The sequence below is a fragment of the Oncorhynchus mykiss genome, chromosome 31 (assembly GCF_013265735.2).
Source record: "Oncorhynchus mykiss isolate Arlee chromosome 31, USDA_OmykA_1.1, whole genome shotgun sequence".
Classification (NCBI taxonomy): Eukaryota; Metazoa; Chordata; class Actinopteri; order Salmoniformes; family Salmonidae; genus Oncorhynchus; species Oncorhynchus mykiss.
The window spans coordinates 5295775-5312668 of NC_050571.1; the positions used below are offsets into that span (position 1 = coordinate 5295775).

Here is a 16894-nt window from a genome sequence, read left to right on the forward strand (position 1 = left end):
AGAGTAGAAAAGAGAGTGGTGGAGAGAGTGATGTGTTGGGAGAGTAGAAAAGAGAGTGGCAGAGAGAGATAGGTGTTGGGAGAGTAGAAAAGAGAGTAGGGGAGAGAGTGGGGGAGAGAGAGGCGTTGGGAGAGCAGAAAAGAAAGTGGGGAGAGAGAGAGGTGCAGGGAGAGTAGAAAGGAGAGTGGGGGAGAGAGAGAGGTGTTGGGAGAGGAGAAAAGATAGTGGGGGAGAAAGAGGTGTTAAGAGAGTAGAAAAGAGAGTGGGAGAGAGAGAGAGGTGTTGGAAGAGTAGAAAAGAGAGTGGGGAGAGAGTGGGGGAGAGAGAGGTGTTGGGAGAGTAGAAAAGAGAGTGGGGGAGAGAGAGAGGTGTTGGGAGAGTAGAAAAGAGAGTTGGGGAGAGAGAGGTGTTGGGAGAGTGTGGGAGAGAGAGGTGTTGGAAGAGTAGAAAAGAGAGTGGGGAGAGAGTGGGGGAGAGAGAGGTGTTGGGAGAGTAGAAAAGACAGTGGGGGAGAGAGAGAGGTGTTGGTAGAGTAGAAAAGAGCATGGGGGAGAAAGAGGTGTTGGGAGAGTAGAAATGAGTGTGGGGGAGAGAGAGAGGTGTTGGGAGAGCAGAAAAGAGAGTTGGGGAGAGAGTGGGGGATAGAGGGGTATTGGGAGAGTAGAAAAGAGAGTGGGAGAGACAGTGGGGGAGAGAGAGTTGTTGGGAGAGTATAAAATAGATTGGGGGAGAGAGTGAGGTGTTGGGAGAGTAGAAAAGAGAGTGGCAGAGAGAGAGAGGTGTTGGGAGAGTTGAAAAGAGAGTGGGGGAGAGAGTGATGTGTTGGGAGAGTAGAAAAGAGAGTGGCAGAGAGAGAGAGCGAGAGGTGTTGGGAGAGTAGAAAAACGAGTGGGGGAGAGAGAGAGGTGTTGGGAGAGTAGAAAAGAGAGTGGGGGAGAGAGAGGTGTTGGGGGAGTAGAAAAGAGAGTGGGGGAGAGAGTGGGGAGAAAGAGGTGTTGGGAGAGTAGAAAAGAGAGTTGGGGAGAGAGTGGGGGAGAGAGAGGTGTTGCGAGAGTAGAAAAGAGAGTGGGGGAAAGAGTGAGGTGTTGGTAGAGAATAAAAGAGAGTGGGGGAGAGAGAGGTGTTGGGAGAGTAGAAATTAGTGTGGGGGAGAGAGAGGTGTTGGGAGAGTAGAAATGAGTGTGGGGAAGAGATAGAGTTGTTGGGAGAGTATAAAAGTTGAGTTGGGGAGAGAGTGGGGGATAGAGAGGTATTGGGAGAGTAGAAAAGAGAGTGGGGGAGAGAGTGAGGTGTTGGGAGAGTAGAAAAGAGAGTGGCAGAGAGAGAGAGGTGTTGGGAGAGTAGAAAAGAGAGTGAGGGAGAGAGAGAGGCGTTGGGAGAGTAGAAAAGAAGGTGGGGGAGAGAGACAGGTGCTGGGAGAGTAGAAATGAGAGTGGGGGAGAGAGAGGTGTTGGGAGAGTAGAAATGAGTGTGGGGGAGAGAGAGGTGTTGGGAGAGCAGAAAAGAGAGTTGGGGAGAGAGTGGGGGATGGAGAGGTATTGGGAGAGTAGAAAAGAGAGTGGGAGAGACAGTGGGGGAGAGAGAGGTGTTGGGAGAGTATAAAAGAGATTGGGGGAGAGAGTGAGGTGTTGGGAGAGTAGAAAAGAGAGTGGGGAGAGAGAGAGGTGTTGGGAGAGTAGAAAAGAGAGTGGGGAGAGAGTGGGGGAGAGAGAGGTGTTGGGAGAGTAGAAAAGAGCGTGGGGGAGAAAGAGGTGTTGGGAGAGTAGAAAAGAGAGTGGGGAGAGAGAGAGGTGTTGGGAGAGTAGAAAAGAGAGTGGGGGAGAGAGAGGTGATGGGAGACTAGAAATGAGTGTGGGGGAGAGAGAGGTGTTGGGAGAGTAGAAATGAGTGTGGGGGAGAGAGAGAGGTGTTGGGAGAGCAGAAAAGAGAGTTGGGGAGAGAGTGGGGGATGGAGAGGTATTGGGAGAGTAGAAAGGAGAGTGGGAGAGACAGTGGGGGAGAGAGAGGTGTTGGGAGAGTATAAAAGAGATTGAGGGAGAGAGTGAGGTGTTGGGAGAGTAGAAAAGAGAGTGGCAGAGAGAGAGAGGTGTTGGGAGAGTTGAAAAGAGAGTGGGGGAGAGAGTGATGTGTTGGGAGAGTAGAAAAGAGAGTGGCAGAGAGAGAGAGTGAGAGGTGTTGGGAGAGTAGAAAAGAGAGTGGGGGAGAGAGAGAGGTGTTGGGAGAGTAGAAAAGAGAGTGGGGGAGAGAGAGAGGTGTTGGGAGAGTAGAAAAGAGAGTGGGGGAGAGAGTGGGGAGAAAGATGTGTTGGGAGAGTAGAAAAGAGAGTTGGGGAGAGAGTGGGGGAGAGAGAGGTGTTGCGAGAGTAGAAAAGAGAGTGGGGGAAAGAGTGAGGTGTTGGTAGAGAAGAAAAGAGAGTGGGGGAGAGAGAGGTGTTGGGAGAGTAGAAATTAGTGTGGGGGAGAGAGAGGTGTTGGGAGAGTAGAAATTAGTGTGGGGGAGAGATAGAGGTGTTGGGAGAGTAGAAAAGAGAGTTGGGGAGAGAGTGGGGGATAGAGAGGTATTGGGAGAGTAGAAAAGAGAGTGGGAGACAGAGTGGGGGAGAGAGTGAGGTGTTGGGAGAGTAGAAAAGAGAGTGGGGGAGAGAGTGAGGTGTTGGGAGAGTAGAAAAGAGAGTGGCAGAGAGAGAGAGGTGTTGGGAGAGTAGAAAAGAGAGTGGGGGCGAGAGAGGCGCTGGGAGAGTAGAAAAGAAGGTGGGGGAGAGAGAGAGGTGCTGGGAGAGTAGAATTGAGAGTGGGGGAGAGAGAGAGGTGTTGGGAGAGGAGAAAAGATAGTGGGGGAGAAAGAGGTGTTGGGAGAGTAGAAAAGAGAGTGGGAGAGAGACAGGTGTTGGAAGAGTAGAAAAGAGAGTGGGGAGAGAGTGGGGGAGAGAGAGGTGTTGGGAGAGTAGAAAAGAGAGTGGGGGAGAGAGAGGTGTTGGTAGAGTAGAAAAGAGAGTGGGGGAGAGAGAGGGGTGTTGGGAGAGTAGAAAAGAGTGTGGGGGAGAGAGAGGTGTTGAGAGAGTAGAAAAGAGAGTGGGGGAGAGAGTGGGGGAGAGAGAGGCGTTGGGAGGGTAGAAAAGAAAGTGGGGGAGAGAGAGAGGTGCTGGGAGAGTAGAAAGGAGAGTGGGGGAGAGAGAGGTGTTGGGAGAGTAGAAAAGATAGTGGGGGAGAAAGAGATGTTGGCAGAGTAGAAAAGAGAGTGGGGAGAGAGTGGGGGAGAGAGAGGTGTTGGGAGAGTAGAAAAGAGAGACGGGAGAGAGTGGGGGATAGAGAGGTGTTTGGAGAGTAGAAAAGAGAGTGGGGGAGAGATAGAGGTGTTGGGAGAGTAGAAAAGAGAGTGGTAGAGAGAGTGGGGGAAAGAGAGGTGTTGGGAGAGTAGAAAGGAGAGTGGGGGAGAAAGAGGTGTTGGGAGAGTGGAAAAGAGAGTGGGGGAGAGAGTGGGGGAGAGAGAGGTGTTGCAAGAGTAGAAAAGAGAGTGGTGGAGAGAGAGAGGTGTTGGTAGAGTAGAAAAGAGCGTGGGGGAGATAGAGGTGTTGGGAGAGTAGAAAAGAGAGTGGGGGGGAGAGAGAGGTATTGGGAGAGTAGAAATGAGTGTGGGGGAGAGAGAGGTGTTGGGAGAGTAGAAATGAGTCTGGGGGAGAGAGAGGTGTTGGGAGAGTAGAAAAGAGAGTGGGGGAGAGAGAGAGGTGTTGGGAGAGTAGAAAAGAGAGTGGGGGAGAGAGAGGTGTTGGGAGAGTCGAAAGGAGAGTGGGGGAGAAAGAGGTGTTGGGAGAGTGTAAAAGAGAGTGGGGGAGAGAGTGGGGGAGAGAGAGGTATTGCGAGAGTAGAAAAGAGAGTGGGGGAGAGAGAGAGGTGTTGGTAGATTAGAAAAGAGAGTGGGGGAGAGAGAGAGGTGTTGGGAGAGTAGAAAAGAGAGTGGGGGAGAGAGAGGTGTTGGGAGAGTAGAAATGAGTGTGGGGGAGAGAGAGGTGTTGGGAGAGTAGAAATGAGTGTGGGGGAGAGAGAGAGGTGTTGGGAGAGCAGAAAATAGAGTTGGGGAGAGAGTGGGGGATAGAGAGGTATTGGGAGAGTAGAAAAGAGAGTGGGAGAGACAGTGGGGGAGAGAGAGGTGTTGGGAGAGTATAAAAGAGATTGGGGGAGAGAGTGAGGTGTTGGGAGAGTAGAAAAGAGAGTGGCAGAGAGAGAGAGGTGTTGGGAGAGTTGAAAAGAGAGTGGGGGAGAGAGTGATGTGTTGGGAGAGTAGAAAAGAGAGTGGCAGAGAGAGAGAGCGAGAGGTGTTGGGAGAGGTGTTGGGAGAGTAGAAAAGAGAGTGGGGGAGAGAGTGGGGAGAAAGAGGTGTTGGGAGAGTAGAAAAGAGAGTTGGGGAGAGAGTGGGGGAGAGAGAGGTGTTGCGAGAGTAGAAAAGAGAGTGGGGGAAAGAGTGAGGTGTTGGTAGAGAAGAAAAGAGAGTGGGGGAGAGAGAGGTGTTGGGAGAGTAGAAAAGAGAGTGGGGGAGAGAGAGAGGTGTTGGAAGAGTAGAAAAGAGAGTGGGGGAGAGAGTGGGGGAAAGAGAGGTGTTTGGAGAGTAGAAAGGAGAGTGGGGGAGAGAGTGGGGGAGAGAGAGGTGTTGCAAGAGTAGAAAAGAGAGTGGTGGAGAGAGAGAGGTGTTGGTAGAGTAGAAAAGAGCGTGGGGGAGATAGAGGTGTTGGGAGAGTAGAAAAGAGAGTGGGGGGAGAGAGAGGTGTTGGGAGAGTAGAAATGAGTGTGGGGGAGAGAGAGGTGTTGGGAGAGTAGAAATGAGTGTGGGGGAGAGAGAGGTGTTGGGAGAGTAGAAAAGAGAGTGGGGGAGAGAGTGGGGGAAAGAGAGGTGTTGGGAGAGTCGAAAGGAGAGTGGGAGAGAAAGAGGTGTTGGGAGAGTGTAAAAGAGAGTGGTGGAGAGAGTGAGGTGTTGGTAGAGTAGAAAAGAGAGTGGCAGAGAGAGAGAGAGAGGTGTTGGGAGAGTAGAAAAGAGAGTGGGGGAGAGAGAGGTGTTGGGAGAGTAGAAATGAGTGTGGGGGAGAGAGAGGGGTGTTGGGAGAGCAGAAAAGAGAGTTGGGGAGAGAGTGGGGGATAGAGAGGTATTGGGAGAGTAGAAAAGAGAGTGGGAGAGACAGTGGGGGAGAGAGAGGTGTTGGGAGAGTATAAAAGAGATTGGGGGAGAGAGTGAGGTGTTGGGAGAGTAGAAAAGAGAGTGGCAGAGAGAGAGAGGTGTTGGGAGAGTTGAAAAGAGAGTGGGGGAGAGAGTGATGTGTTGGGAGAGTAGAAAAGAGAGTGGCAGAGAGAGAGAGCGAGAGGTGTTGGGAGAGTAGAAATGAGAGTGGGGGAGAGAGAGAGGTGTTGGTAGAGTAGAAAAGAGAGTGGGAGAGAGAGAGAGGTGTTGGGAGAGTAGAAAAGAGAGTGGGGGAGAGAGAGGTGTTGGGAGAGTAGAAATGAGTGTGGGGGAGAGAGAGAGGTGTTGGGAGAGCAGAAAAGAGAGTTGGGGAGAGAGTGGGGGATAGAGAGGTATTGGGAGAGTAGAAAAGAGAGTGGGAGAGACAGTGGGGGAGAGAGAGGTGTTGGGAGAGTATAAAAGAGATTGGGGAGAGAGTGAGGTGTTGGGAGAGTAGAAAAGAGAGTGGCAGAGAGAGAGAGGTGTTGGGAGAGTTGAAAAGAGAGTGGGGGAGAGAGTGATGTGTTGGGAGAGTAGAAAAGAGAGTGGCAGAGAGAGAGAGCGAGAGGTGTTGGGAGAGTAGAAAAGAGAGTGGGGGAGAGAGAGAGGTGTTTGGAGAGTAGAAAAGAGAGTGGGGGAGAGAGTGGGGAGAAAGAGGTGTTGGGAGAGTAGAAAAGAGAGTTGGGGAGAGAGTGGGGGAGAGAGAGGTGTTGCGAGAGTAGAAAAGAGAGTGGGGGAAAGAGTGAGGTGTTGGTAGAGAAGAAAAGAGAGTGGGGGAGAGAGAGGTGTTGGGAGAGTAGAAATTAGTGTGGGGGAGAGAGAGGTGTTGGGAGAGTAGAAATGAGTGTGGGGGAGAGAGTGGGGGATAGAGAGGTATTGGGAGAGTAGAAAAGAGAGTGGGAGAGAGAGTGGGGGAGAGAGTGAGGTGTTGGGAGAGTAGAAAAGAGAGTGGGGGAGAGAGTGAGGTGTTGGGAGAGTAGAAAAGAGAGTGGCAGAGAGAGAGAGGTGTTGGGAGAGTAGAAAAGAGAGTGGGGGAGAGAGTGAGGTGTTGGGAGAGTTGAAAAGAGTGGCAGAGAGAGAGAGAGGTGTTGGAAGAGTAGAAAAGAGAGTGGGGGAGAGAGAGTGGTGTTGGGAGAGTAGACAAGAGAGTGGGTTAGATTGACGTGTTGGGAGAGTAGAAAAGAGAGTGGCAGAGAGAGATAGGTGTTGGGAGAGTAGAAAAGAGAGTGAGGGAGAGAGAGAGGTGCTGGGAGAGTAGAAAAGAGATTGGCAGAGAGAGGTGTTGGGAGAGTAGAAAAGAGAGTGGGGGAGAGTGAGGTGTTTGGAGAATAGAAAAGAGAGTGTGTTGGAGCGTGAGGTGTTGGAAGAGTAGAAAAGAGAGTGCGGGAGAGAGTGATGTGTTGGGAGAGTAGAAAAGAGAGTGGGGGAGAGAGAGAGGTGTTGGGAGAGTAGAAAAGAGAGTGGGGGAGAGAGAGAGGTGTTGAGAGAGTAGAAAAGAGAGTGGGGAAGAGAGTGGGGGAGAGAGAGGCGTTGGGAGGGTAGAAAAGAGAGTGGGGGAGAGAGAGAGGTGCTGGGAGAGTAGAAAGGAGAGTGGGGGAGAGAGAGGTGTTGGGAGAGTAGAAAAGATAGTGGGGGAGAAAGAGATGTTGGGAGAGTAGAAAAGAGAGTGGGGAGAGAGATTGGGGAGAGAGAGGTGTTGGAAGAGTAGAAGAGAGAGTGGGGGATAGAGAGGTGTTTGGAGAGTAGAAAAGAGAGTGGGGGAGAGAGAGAGGTGTTGGGAGAGTAGAGAAGAGAGTGGGGGAGAGAGTGGGGGAGAGTGAGGTGTTGCGAGAGTAGAAAAGAGAGTGGGGGAGAGAGAGAGGTGTTGGTAGAGTAGAAAAGAGAGTGGGGGAGATAGAGGTGTTGGGAGAGTAGAAAAGAGAGTGGGGGAGAGAGTGATGTGTTGGGAGAGTAGAAAAGAGAGTGGCAGAGAGAGATAGGTGTTGGGAGAGTAGAAGAGAGTGGCGGAGAGAGAGAGGTGTTGGGAGAGTAGAAAAGAGAGTGGGGGAGAGAGTGGGGAGAAAGAGGTGTTGGGAGAGTAGAAAAGAGAGTTTGGGAGAGAGTGGGGGAGAGAGAGGTGTTGCGAGAGTAGAAAAGAGAGTGGGGGAGAGATTGAGCTGTTGGGAGAGTAGAAATTAGTGTGGGGGAGAGAGAGGTGTTGGGAGAGTAGAAATGAGTGTGGGGGAGAGAGAGAGGTGTTGGGAGAGTAGAAAAGAGAGTTGGGGAGAGAGTGGGGGATAGAGAGGTATTGGGAGAGTAGAAAAGAGAGTGGGAGAGAGAGTGGGGGAGAGAGTGAGGTGTTGGGAGAGTAGAAAAGAGAGTGGGGGAGAGAGTGAGGTGTTGGGAGAGTAGAAAAGAGAGTGGCAGAGAGAGAGAGGTGTTGGGAGAGTAGAAAAGAGAGTGAGGGAGAGAGTGCGGTGTTGGGAGAGTTGAAAAGAGTGGCAGAGAGAGATAGGTGTTGGGAGAGTAGAAAAGAGAGTGAGGGAGAGGGAGAGTTATTGGGAGAGTAGAAAGAGATTGTCAGAGAGAGAGAGGTGTTGGGAGAGTAGAAAAGAGAGTGTGTTGGAGCGTGAGGTGTTGGGAGAGTAGAAAAGAGCGTGGGGGAGAGAGTGATGTGTTGGGAGAGTAGAAAAGAGAGTGGCAGAGAGAGATAGGGTTGGGAGAGTAGAAAAGAGAGTGGGGGAGAGAGAGAGGTGTTGGGAGAGTAGAAAAGAGATTGGCAGAGAGAGAGAGGTGTTGGGAGAGTAGAAAAGAGAGTGGGGGAGAGTGAGGTGTTGGGAGAATAGAAAAGAGAGTGTGTTGGAGCGTGAGGTGTTGGGAGAGTAGAAAAGAGCGTGGGGGAGAGAGTGATGTGTTGGGAGAGTAGAAAAGAGAGTGGCAGAGAGAGATAGGTGTTGGGAGAGTAGAAAAGAGAGTGGGGGAGAGAGAGAGGTGTTGGGAGAGTAGAAAAGAGATTGGCAGAGAGAGAGAGGTGTTGGGAGAGTAGAAAAGAGAGTGGCGGAGAGAGAGGTTTTGGGAGAGTAGAAATGAGTGTGGGGGAGAGAGAGAGGTGTTGGGAGAGTAGAAAAGAGAGTTGGGGAGAGAGTGGGGGATAGAGAGGTATTGGGAGAGTAGAAAAGAGAGTGGGAGAGACAGTGGGGGAGAGAGAGATGTGTTGGGAGAGTAGAAAAGAGAGTGGCAGAGAGAGATAGGTGTTGGGAGAGTAGAAAAGAGAGTAGGGGAGAGAGTGGGGGAGAGAGAGGCGTTGGGAGAGCAGAAAAGAAAGTGGGGGAGAGAGAGAGGTGCAGGGAGAGTAGAAAGGAGAGTGGGGGAGAGAGAGAGGTGTTGGGAGAGGAGAAAAGATAGTGGGGGAGAAAGAGGTGTTAAGAGAGTAGAAAAGAGAGTGGGAGAGAGAGAGAGGTGTTGGAAGAGTAGAAAAGAGAGTGGGGAGAGAGTCGGGGAGAGAGAGGTGTTGGGAGAGTAGAAAAGAGAGTGGGGGAGAGAGAGAGGTGTTGGGAGAGTAGAAAAGAGAGTGGCAGAGAGAGATAGGTGTTGGGAGAGTAGAAAAGAGAGTGGGGGAGAGAGAGAGGTGTTGGGAGAGTAGAAAAGAGATTGGCAGAGAGAGAGAGGTGTTGGGAGAGTAGAAAAGAGAGTGGCGGAGAGAGAGGTTTTGGGAGAGTAGAAATGAGTGTGGGGGAGAGAGAGAGGTGTTGGGAGAGTAGAAAAGAGAGTTGGGGAGAGAGTGGGGGATAGAGAGGTATTGGGAGATTAGAAAAGAGAGTGGGAGAGACAGTGGGGGAGAGAGAGATGTGTTGGGAGAGTAGAAAAGAGAGTGGCAGAGAGAGATAGGTGTTGGGAGAGTAGAAAAGAGAGTAGGGGAGAGAGTGGGGGAGAGAGAGGCGTTGGGAGACCAGAAAAGAAAGTGGGGGAGAGAGAGAGGTGCAGGGAGAGTAGAAAGGAGAGTGGGGGAGAGAGAGAGGTGTTGGGAGAGGAGAAAAGATAGTGGGGGAGAAAGAGGTGTTAAGAGAGTAGAAAAGAGAGTGGGAGAGAGAGAGAGGTGTTGGAAGAGTAGAAAAGAGAGTGGGGAGAGAGTCGGGGAGAGAGAGGTGTTGGGAGAGTAGAAAAGAGAGTGGGGGAGAGAGAGAGGTGTTGGGAGAGTAGAAAAGAGAGTTGGGGAGAGAGAGGTGTTGGGAGAGTAGAAAAGATAGTGGGGGAGAGAGTGAGGAGAGAGAGGTGTTGGGAGAGTAGAAATGAGTGTGGGGGAGAGAGAGAGGTGTTGGGAGAGTAGAAAAGAGAGTTGGGGAGCGAGTGGGGGATAGAGAGATATTGGGAGAGTAGAAAAGAGAGTGGGAGAGAGAGTGGGGGAGAGAGTGAGGTGTTGGAGAGTAGAAAAGAGAGTGGGGGAGAGAGTGAGGTGTTGGGAGAGTAGAAAAGAGAGTGGCAGAGAGAGAGAGGTGTTGGGAGAGTAGAAAAGAGAGTGGGGTAGAGTGACGTGTTGGGAGAGTAGAAAAGAGAGTGGCCGAGAGAGATAGGTGTTGGGAGAGTAGAAAAGAGAGTGAGGGAGAGAGAGAGGTGTTGGGAGGGTAGAAAAGAGACTGGCAGAGAGAGGTGTTGGGAGAGTAGAAAAGATAGTGGGGGAGAGAGTGAGGAGAGAGAGGTGTTGGAAAAGTAGAAATGAGTGTGGGGGAGAGAGAGAGGTGTTGGGAGAGTAGAAAAGAGAGTTGGGGAGCGAGTGGGGGATAGAGAGATATTGGGAGAGTAGAAAAGAGAGTGGGAGAGAGAGTGGGGGAGAGAGTGAGGTGTTGGAGAGTAGAAAAGAGAGTGGGGGAGAGAGTGAGGTGTTGGGAGAGTAGAAAAGAGAGTGGCAGAGAGAGAGAGGTGTTGGGAGAGTAGAAAAGAGAGTGGGGTAGAGTGACGTGTTGGGAGAGTAGAAAAGAGAGTGGCCGAGAGAGATAGGTGTTGGGAGAGTAGAAAAGAGAGTGAGGGAGAGAGAGAGGTGTTGGGAGGGTAGAAAAGAGACTGGCAGAGAGAGGTGTTGGGAGAGTAGAAATGAGTGTGGGGGAGAGAGAGAGGTGTTGGGAGAGTAGAAAAGAGAGTTGGGGAGCGAGTGGGGGATAGAGAGATATTGGGAGAGTAGAAAAGAGAGTGGGGGAGAAAGAGGTGTTAAGAGAGTAGAAAAGAGAGTGGGAGAGAGAGAGAGGTGTTGGAAGAGTAGAAAAGAGAGTGGGGAGAGAGTCGGGGAGAGAGAGGTGTTGGGAGAGTAGAAAAGAGAGTGGGGGAGAGAGAGAGGTGTTGGGAGAGTAGAAAAGAGAGTTGGGGAGAGAGAGGTGTTGGGAGAGTAGAAAAGATAGTGGGGGAGAGAGTGAGGAGAGAGAGGTGTTGGGAGAGTAGAAATGAGTGTGGGGGAGAGAGAGAGGTGTTGGGAGAGTAGAAAAGAGAGTTGGGGAGCGAGTGGGGGATAGAGAGATATTGGGAGAGTAGAAAAGAGAGTGGGAGAGAGAGTGGGGGAGAGAGTGAGGTGTTGGAGAGTAGAAAAGAGAGTGGGGGAGAGAGTGAGGTGTTGGGAGAGTAGAAAAGAGAGTGGCAGAGAGAGAGAGGTGTTGGGAGAGTAGAAAAGAGAGTGGGGTAGAGTGACGTGTTGGGAGAGTAGAAAAGAGAGTGGCCGAGAGAGATAGGTGTTGGGAGAGTAGAAAAGAGAGTGAGGGAGAGAGAGAGGTGTTGGGAGGGTAGAAAAGAGACTGGCAGAGAGAGGTGTTGGGAGAGTAGAAAAGATAGTGGGGGAGAGAGTGAGGAGAGAGAGGTGTTGGAAAAGTAGAAATGAGTGTGGGGGAGAGAGAGAGGTGTTGGGAGAGTAGAAAAGAGAGTTGGGGAGCGAGTGGGGGATAGAGAGATATTGGGAGAGTAGAAAAGAGAGTGGGAGAGAGAGTGGGGGAGAGAGTGAGGTGTTGGAGAGTAGAAAAGAGAGTGGGGGAGAGAGTGAGGTGTTGGGAGAGTAGAAAAGAGAGTGGCAGAGAGAGAGAGGTGTTGGGAGAGTAGAAAAGAGAGTGGGGTAGAGTGACGTGTTGGGAGAGTAGAAAAGAGAGTGGCCGAGAGAGATAGGTGTTGGGAGAGTAGAAAAGAGAGTGAGGGAGAGAGAGAGGTGTTGGGAGGGTAGAAAAGAGACTGGCAGAGAGAGGTGTTGGGAGAGTAGAAATGAGTGTGGGGGAGAGAGAGAGGTGTTGGGAGAGTAGAAAAGAGAGTTGGGGAGCGAGTGGGGGATAGAGAGATATTGGGAGAGTAGAAAAGAGAGTGGGAGAGAGAGTGGGGGAGAGAGTGAGGTGTTGGAGAGTAGAAAAGAGAGTGGGGGAGAGAGTGAGGTGTTGGGAGAGTAGAAAAGAGAGTGGCAGAGAGAGAGAGGTGTTGGGAGAGTAGAAAAGAGAGTGGGGTAGAGTGACTTGTTGGGAGAGTAGAAAAGAGAGTGGCAGAGAGAGATAGGTGTTGGGAGAGTAGAAAAGAGAGTGAGGGAGAGAGAGAGGTGTTGGGAGGGTAGAAAAGAGACTGGCAGAGAGAGGTGTTGGGAGAGTAGAAAAGAGAGTGGGGGCGAGAGAGAGGTGATGGGAGAGTAGAACAGAGAGTTGCAGAGAGAGATAGGTGTTGGGAGAGTAGAAAAGAGAGTGGGGGAGAGAGAGGTGATGGGAGAGTAGAAAAGAGATTGGCAGAGAGAGGTGTTGGGAGAGTAGAAAAGAGAGTGGCAGAGAGAGAGAGGTGTTGGGAGAGTAGAAAAGAGAGTGGGGGAGAGAGAGAGGTGTTGGGAGAGTAGAAAAGAGAGTGGTGGAGAGAGAGGGGTGTTGGGAGAGTAGAAAAGAGAGTGGGGAGAGAGAGAGATGTTTGGAGAGTAGAAAAGAGAGTGGGGCAGCGTGAGGTGTTAGGAAAGTAGAAAAGAGAGTGGCAGAGAGAGATATATGTTGGGAGAACAGAAAATACAGTGGGGGAGAGAGAGAGGTGTTGGGAGAGTAGAAAAGAGAGTGGGGGAGAGAGTGAAGTGTTGGGAGAGTAGAAAATAGAGTGGGGGAAAGAGAGAGGTGTTGGGAGAGTAGAAAAGAGAGTGGGGAGAGAGTGAAGTGTTGGGAGAGTAGAAAAGAGAGTGGCAGAGAGAGAGAGCGAGAGGTGTTGGGAGAGTAGAAAAGAGAGTGGGGGAGTGAGTGAGGTTTTGGGAGAGTAGAAAAGAGAGTGGCAGAGAGAGATAGGTGTTGGGAGAGTAGAAAAGAGAGTGGGTGAGAGAGAGGTGTTGGGAGAGTAGAAAAGAGATTGGCAGAGAGAGGTGTTGGGAGAGTAGAAAAGAGAGTGGCAGAGAGAGAGAGAGGTGTTGGGAGAGTAGAAAATAGAGTGGGGGAGAAAGAGGTGTTGGGAGAGTGGAAAAGAGAGTGGGGGAGAGAGAGAGGTGTTGGGAGAGTAGAAAATAGAGTGGGGGAGAGAGAGAGGTGTTGGGAGAGTAGAAAATATAGTGGGGGAGAGAGTCGGGGAGAGAGAGGTGTTGGGAGAGTAGAAAAGAGAGTGGGGGAGAGAGAGAGGTGTTGGGAGAGTAGAAAAGAGAGTTGGGGAGAGAGAGGTGTTGGGAGAGTAGAAAAGATAGTGGGGGAGAGAGTGAGGAGAGAGAGGTGTTGGGAGAGTAGAAATGAGTGTGGGGGAGAGAGAGAGGTGTTGGGAGAGTAGAAAAGAGAGTTGGGGAGCGAGTGGGGGATAGAGAGATATTGGGAGAGTAGAAAAGAGAGTGGGAGAGAGAGTGGGGGAGAGAGTGAGGTGTTGGAGAGTAGAAAAGAGAGTGGGGGAGAGAGTGAGGTGTTGGGAGAGTAGAAAAGAGAGTGGCAGAGAGAGAGAGGTGTTGGGAGAGTAGAAAAGAGAGTGGGATAGAGTGACGTGTTGGGAGAGTAGAAAAGAGAGTGGCCGAGAGAGATAGGTGTTGGGAGAGTAGAAAAGAGAGTGAGGGAGAGAGAGAGGTGTTGGGAGGGTAGAAAAGAGACTGGCAGAGAGAGGTGTTGGGAGAGTAGAAAAGATAGTGGGGGAGAGAGTGAGGAGAGAGAGGTGTTGGGAGAGTAGAAATGAGTGTGGGGGAGAGAGAGAGGTGTTGGGAGAGTAGAAAAGAGAGTTGGGGAGCGAGTGGGGGATAGAGAGATATTGGGAGAGTAGAAAAGAGAGTGGGAGAGAGAGTGGGGGAGAGAGTGAGGTGTTGGAGAGTAGAAAAGAGAGTGGGGGAGAGAGTGAGGTGTTGGGAGAGTAGAAAAGAGAGTGTCAGAGAGAGAGAGGTGTTGGGAGAGTAGAAAAGAGAGTGGGGTAGAGTGACGTGTTGGGAGAGTAGAAAAGAGAGTGGCAGAGAGAGATAGGTGTTGGGAGAGTAGAAAAGAGAGTGAGGGAGAGAGAGAGGTGTTGGGAGGGTAGAAAAGAGACTGGCAGAGAGAGGTTTTGGGAGAGTAGAAAAGAGAGTGGGGGCGAGAGAGAGGTGATGGGAGAGTAGAACAGAGAGTGGCAGAGAGAGATAGGTGTTGGGAGAGTAGAAAAGAGAGTGGGGGAGAGAGAGGTGATGGGAGAGTAGAAAAGAGATTGGCAGAGAGAGGTGTTGGGAGAGTAGAAAAGAGAGTGGCAGAGAGAGAGAGGTGTTGGGAGAGTAGAAAAGAGAGTGGGGGAGAGAGAGAGGTGTTGGGAGAGTAGAAAAGAGAGTGGTGGAGAGAGAGGGGTGTTGGGAGAGTAGAAAAGAGAGTGGGGAGAGAGAGAGATGTTTGGAGAGTAGAAAAGAGAGTGGGGCAGCGTGAGGTGTTGGGAAAGTAGAAAAGAGAGTGGCAGAGAGAGATATATGTTGGGAGAACAGAAAATACAGTGGGGGAGAGAGAGAGGTGTTGGGAGAGTAGAAAAGAGAGTGGGGGAGAGAGTGAAGTGTTGGGAGAGTAGAAAATAGAGTGGGGGAAAGAGAGAGGTGTTGGGAGAGTAGAAAAGAGAGTGGGGAGAGAGTGAAGTGTTGGGAGAGTAGAAAAGAGAGTGGCAGAGAGAGAGAGCGAGAGGTGTTGGGAGAGTAGAAAAGAGAGTGGGGGAGTGAGTGAGGTTTTGGGAGAGTAGAAAAGAGAGTGGCAGAGAGAGATAGGTGTTGGGAGAGTAGAAAAGAGAGTGGGTGAGAGAGAGGTGTTGGGAGAGTAGAAAAGAGATTGGCAGAGAGAGGTGTTGGGAGAGTAGAAAAGAGAGTGGCAGAGAGAGAGAGAGGTGTTGGGAGAGTAGAAAATAGAGTGGGGGAGAAAGAGGTGTTGGGAGAGTGGAAAAGAGAGTGGGGGAGAGAGAGAGGTGTTGGGAGAGTAGAAAATAGAGTGGGGGAGAGAGAGAGGTGTTGGGAGAGTAGAAAATATAGTGGGGGAGAGAGAGAGGTGTTGGGAGAGTAGAAAAGAGAGTGGGAGAGAGAGAGATGTGTTGGGAGAATAGAAAATACAGTGGGGGAGAGAGAGAGGTGCTGGGAGAGTAGAAAATAGAGTGGGGGAGAGAGAGCTGATGGGAGAGTAGAAAAGAGAGTGGGGGAGAGAGATTGAGTCCAGACCTGCAACAGGGGGGGCATTACAGAACGAGAAAAACTTTAATGATGTGGGGGGGTTAAAGAGAGAGACAAACTTTAATGGGGTGGGGGGGGGTAGTTACAGAGAGAGACAAACTGTAATGGAGGGAGGGGTAGTTACAGAGAGAGACAAACTGTAATGGAGGGAGGGGTAGTTACAGAGAGAGACAAACTGTAATGAGGGGGGAGGGGTAGTTACTGAGAGAGACAAACTGTAATGGAGGGAGGGGTAGTTACAGAGAGAGACAAACTGTAATGAGGGGGGGGGGTAGTTACAGAGAGATACAAACTGTAATGGAGGGGGGGGGGGGTAGTTACAGAGAGAGACAAACTGTGATGATGGGGGACAGTTACAGAGAGAGACAGACTGTGATGAGGGGGGACAGCTACAGAGAGAGACAGACTGTGATGAGGGGGGACAGCTACAGAGAGAGACAGACTGTGATGAGGGGGAACAGCTACAGAGAGAGACAGACTGTGACGAGGGGAGGACAGTTACAGAGAGAGACAGACTGTAAAGGGGGGGGGGGGGGGGGGTGGGCGGGGGTTAGTTACAGTGTGAGACAAACTGTAATGAGGGGGGTGGGGGTAGTTACAGAGAGAGACAAACTGTATCAGAGGGAGGGGGACAGCTACAGAGAGAGACAAACTGTAATGAGGGGGGGGAAGCTACAGAGAGAGACAGACTGTATGAGAGGAAGCGGGACAGTTACAGAGAGAAACACACTGTGGTGGTGGGGGACCATTACAGAGAGAGACAAACAGTAACGGGGGGTGGACTGTTTCAGAGTGAGACAAACTGTGGCAGAAGGAGAAAGAGAGGGGGGGTGTTACAGAGAGAGTGAAGCAGTGATAGAAAGAGGGAGAAAATAGGTATTGAGTGCGAAGAGGTGCAGGGAATGAGAGAGAGACAGGGACAGAGAGAGAGATAAAGAGAAAGAGCGAGAGGGAGCGAAAGCGGAGGGCAGAGAACGAGGGACATGCATAAAGAGAAGAGGAGAGGAGAAGAAAGAGAGACATGGTGATAGTGCTAGAGTGCCCCCTAAAGGCTCAACATTCAACCACACCACACGATCACATTGTTTGTTGATCCCACAGATTATTCCTGCTCTATTCTCCCAGCCCATTGAGGATCCCCAGATTATTCCTGCTCTATTCTCCCAGCCCATTGAGGATCCCCAGATTATTCCTGCTCTATTCTCCCAGCCCATTGAGGATCCCCAGATTATTCCTGCTCTATTCTCCCAGTCCAGTGAGGATCCTCAGATTATTCCTGCTCTATTCTCCCAGTCCAGTGAGGATCCCCAGATTATTCCTGCTCTATTCTCCCAGTCCAGTGAGGATCCTCAGATTATTCCTGCTCTATTCTCCCAGCCCATTGAGGATCCCCAGATTATTCCTGCTCTATTCTCCCAGTCCAGTGAGGATCCCCAGATTATTCCTGCTCTATTCTCCCAGTCCATTGAGGATCCCCAGATTATGCCTGCTCTATTCTCCCAGCCCATTGAGGATCCCCAGATTATTCCTGCTCTATTCTCCCAGCCCATTGAGGATCCCCAGATTATTCCTGCTCTATTCTCCCAGCCCATTGAGGATCCCCAGATTATTCCTGCTCTATTCTCCCAGTCCAGTGAGGATCCCCAGATTATTCCTGCTCTATTCTCCCAGTCCAGTGAGGATCCTCAGATTATTCCTGCTCTATTCTCCCAGTCCAGTGAGGATCCCCAGATTATACCTGCTCTATTCTCCAAGCCCAATGGTGATCCCCAGATTATGCCTGCTCTATTCTCCCAGTCCAGTGAGGATCCCCAGATGATTCTTGCCATATTCTCACAGTCCAGTGAGGATCCCCAGATTATTCCTGCTCTTTTCTCCCAGTCCAGTGAGGATCCCCAGATTAGATTATTCCTGCTCAATTCTCCCAGTCCAGTGAGGATCCCCAGATTATTCCTGCTCAATTCTCCCAGTCCAGTGAGGATCCCCAGATTATTCCTGCTCGATTCTCCCAGTCCAGTGAGGATCCCCAGATTATTCCTGCTCAATTCTCCCAGTCCAGTGAGGGTCCCCAGATTATTCCTGCTCCATTCTCCTAGTCCAGTCAGG

General features: G+C 51.0%; 1 protein-coding gene across 1 annotated transcript in view; it reads left to right on the plus strand.

The window, feature by feature from the left end:
• Positions 1-16894, plus strand: part of LOC118945993 (putative proline-rich protein 21) — a 168376-nt gene that overhangs the window by 151261 nt on the left and 221 nt on the right. The window contains exon 2 of the mRNA XM_036969660.1: positions 15914-16804. Within this exon, the coding sequence (XP_036825555.1) occupies positions 15914-16804 (891 nt within the window). The remainder of the gene's footprint in view (positions 1-15913; positions 16805-16894) is intronic.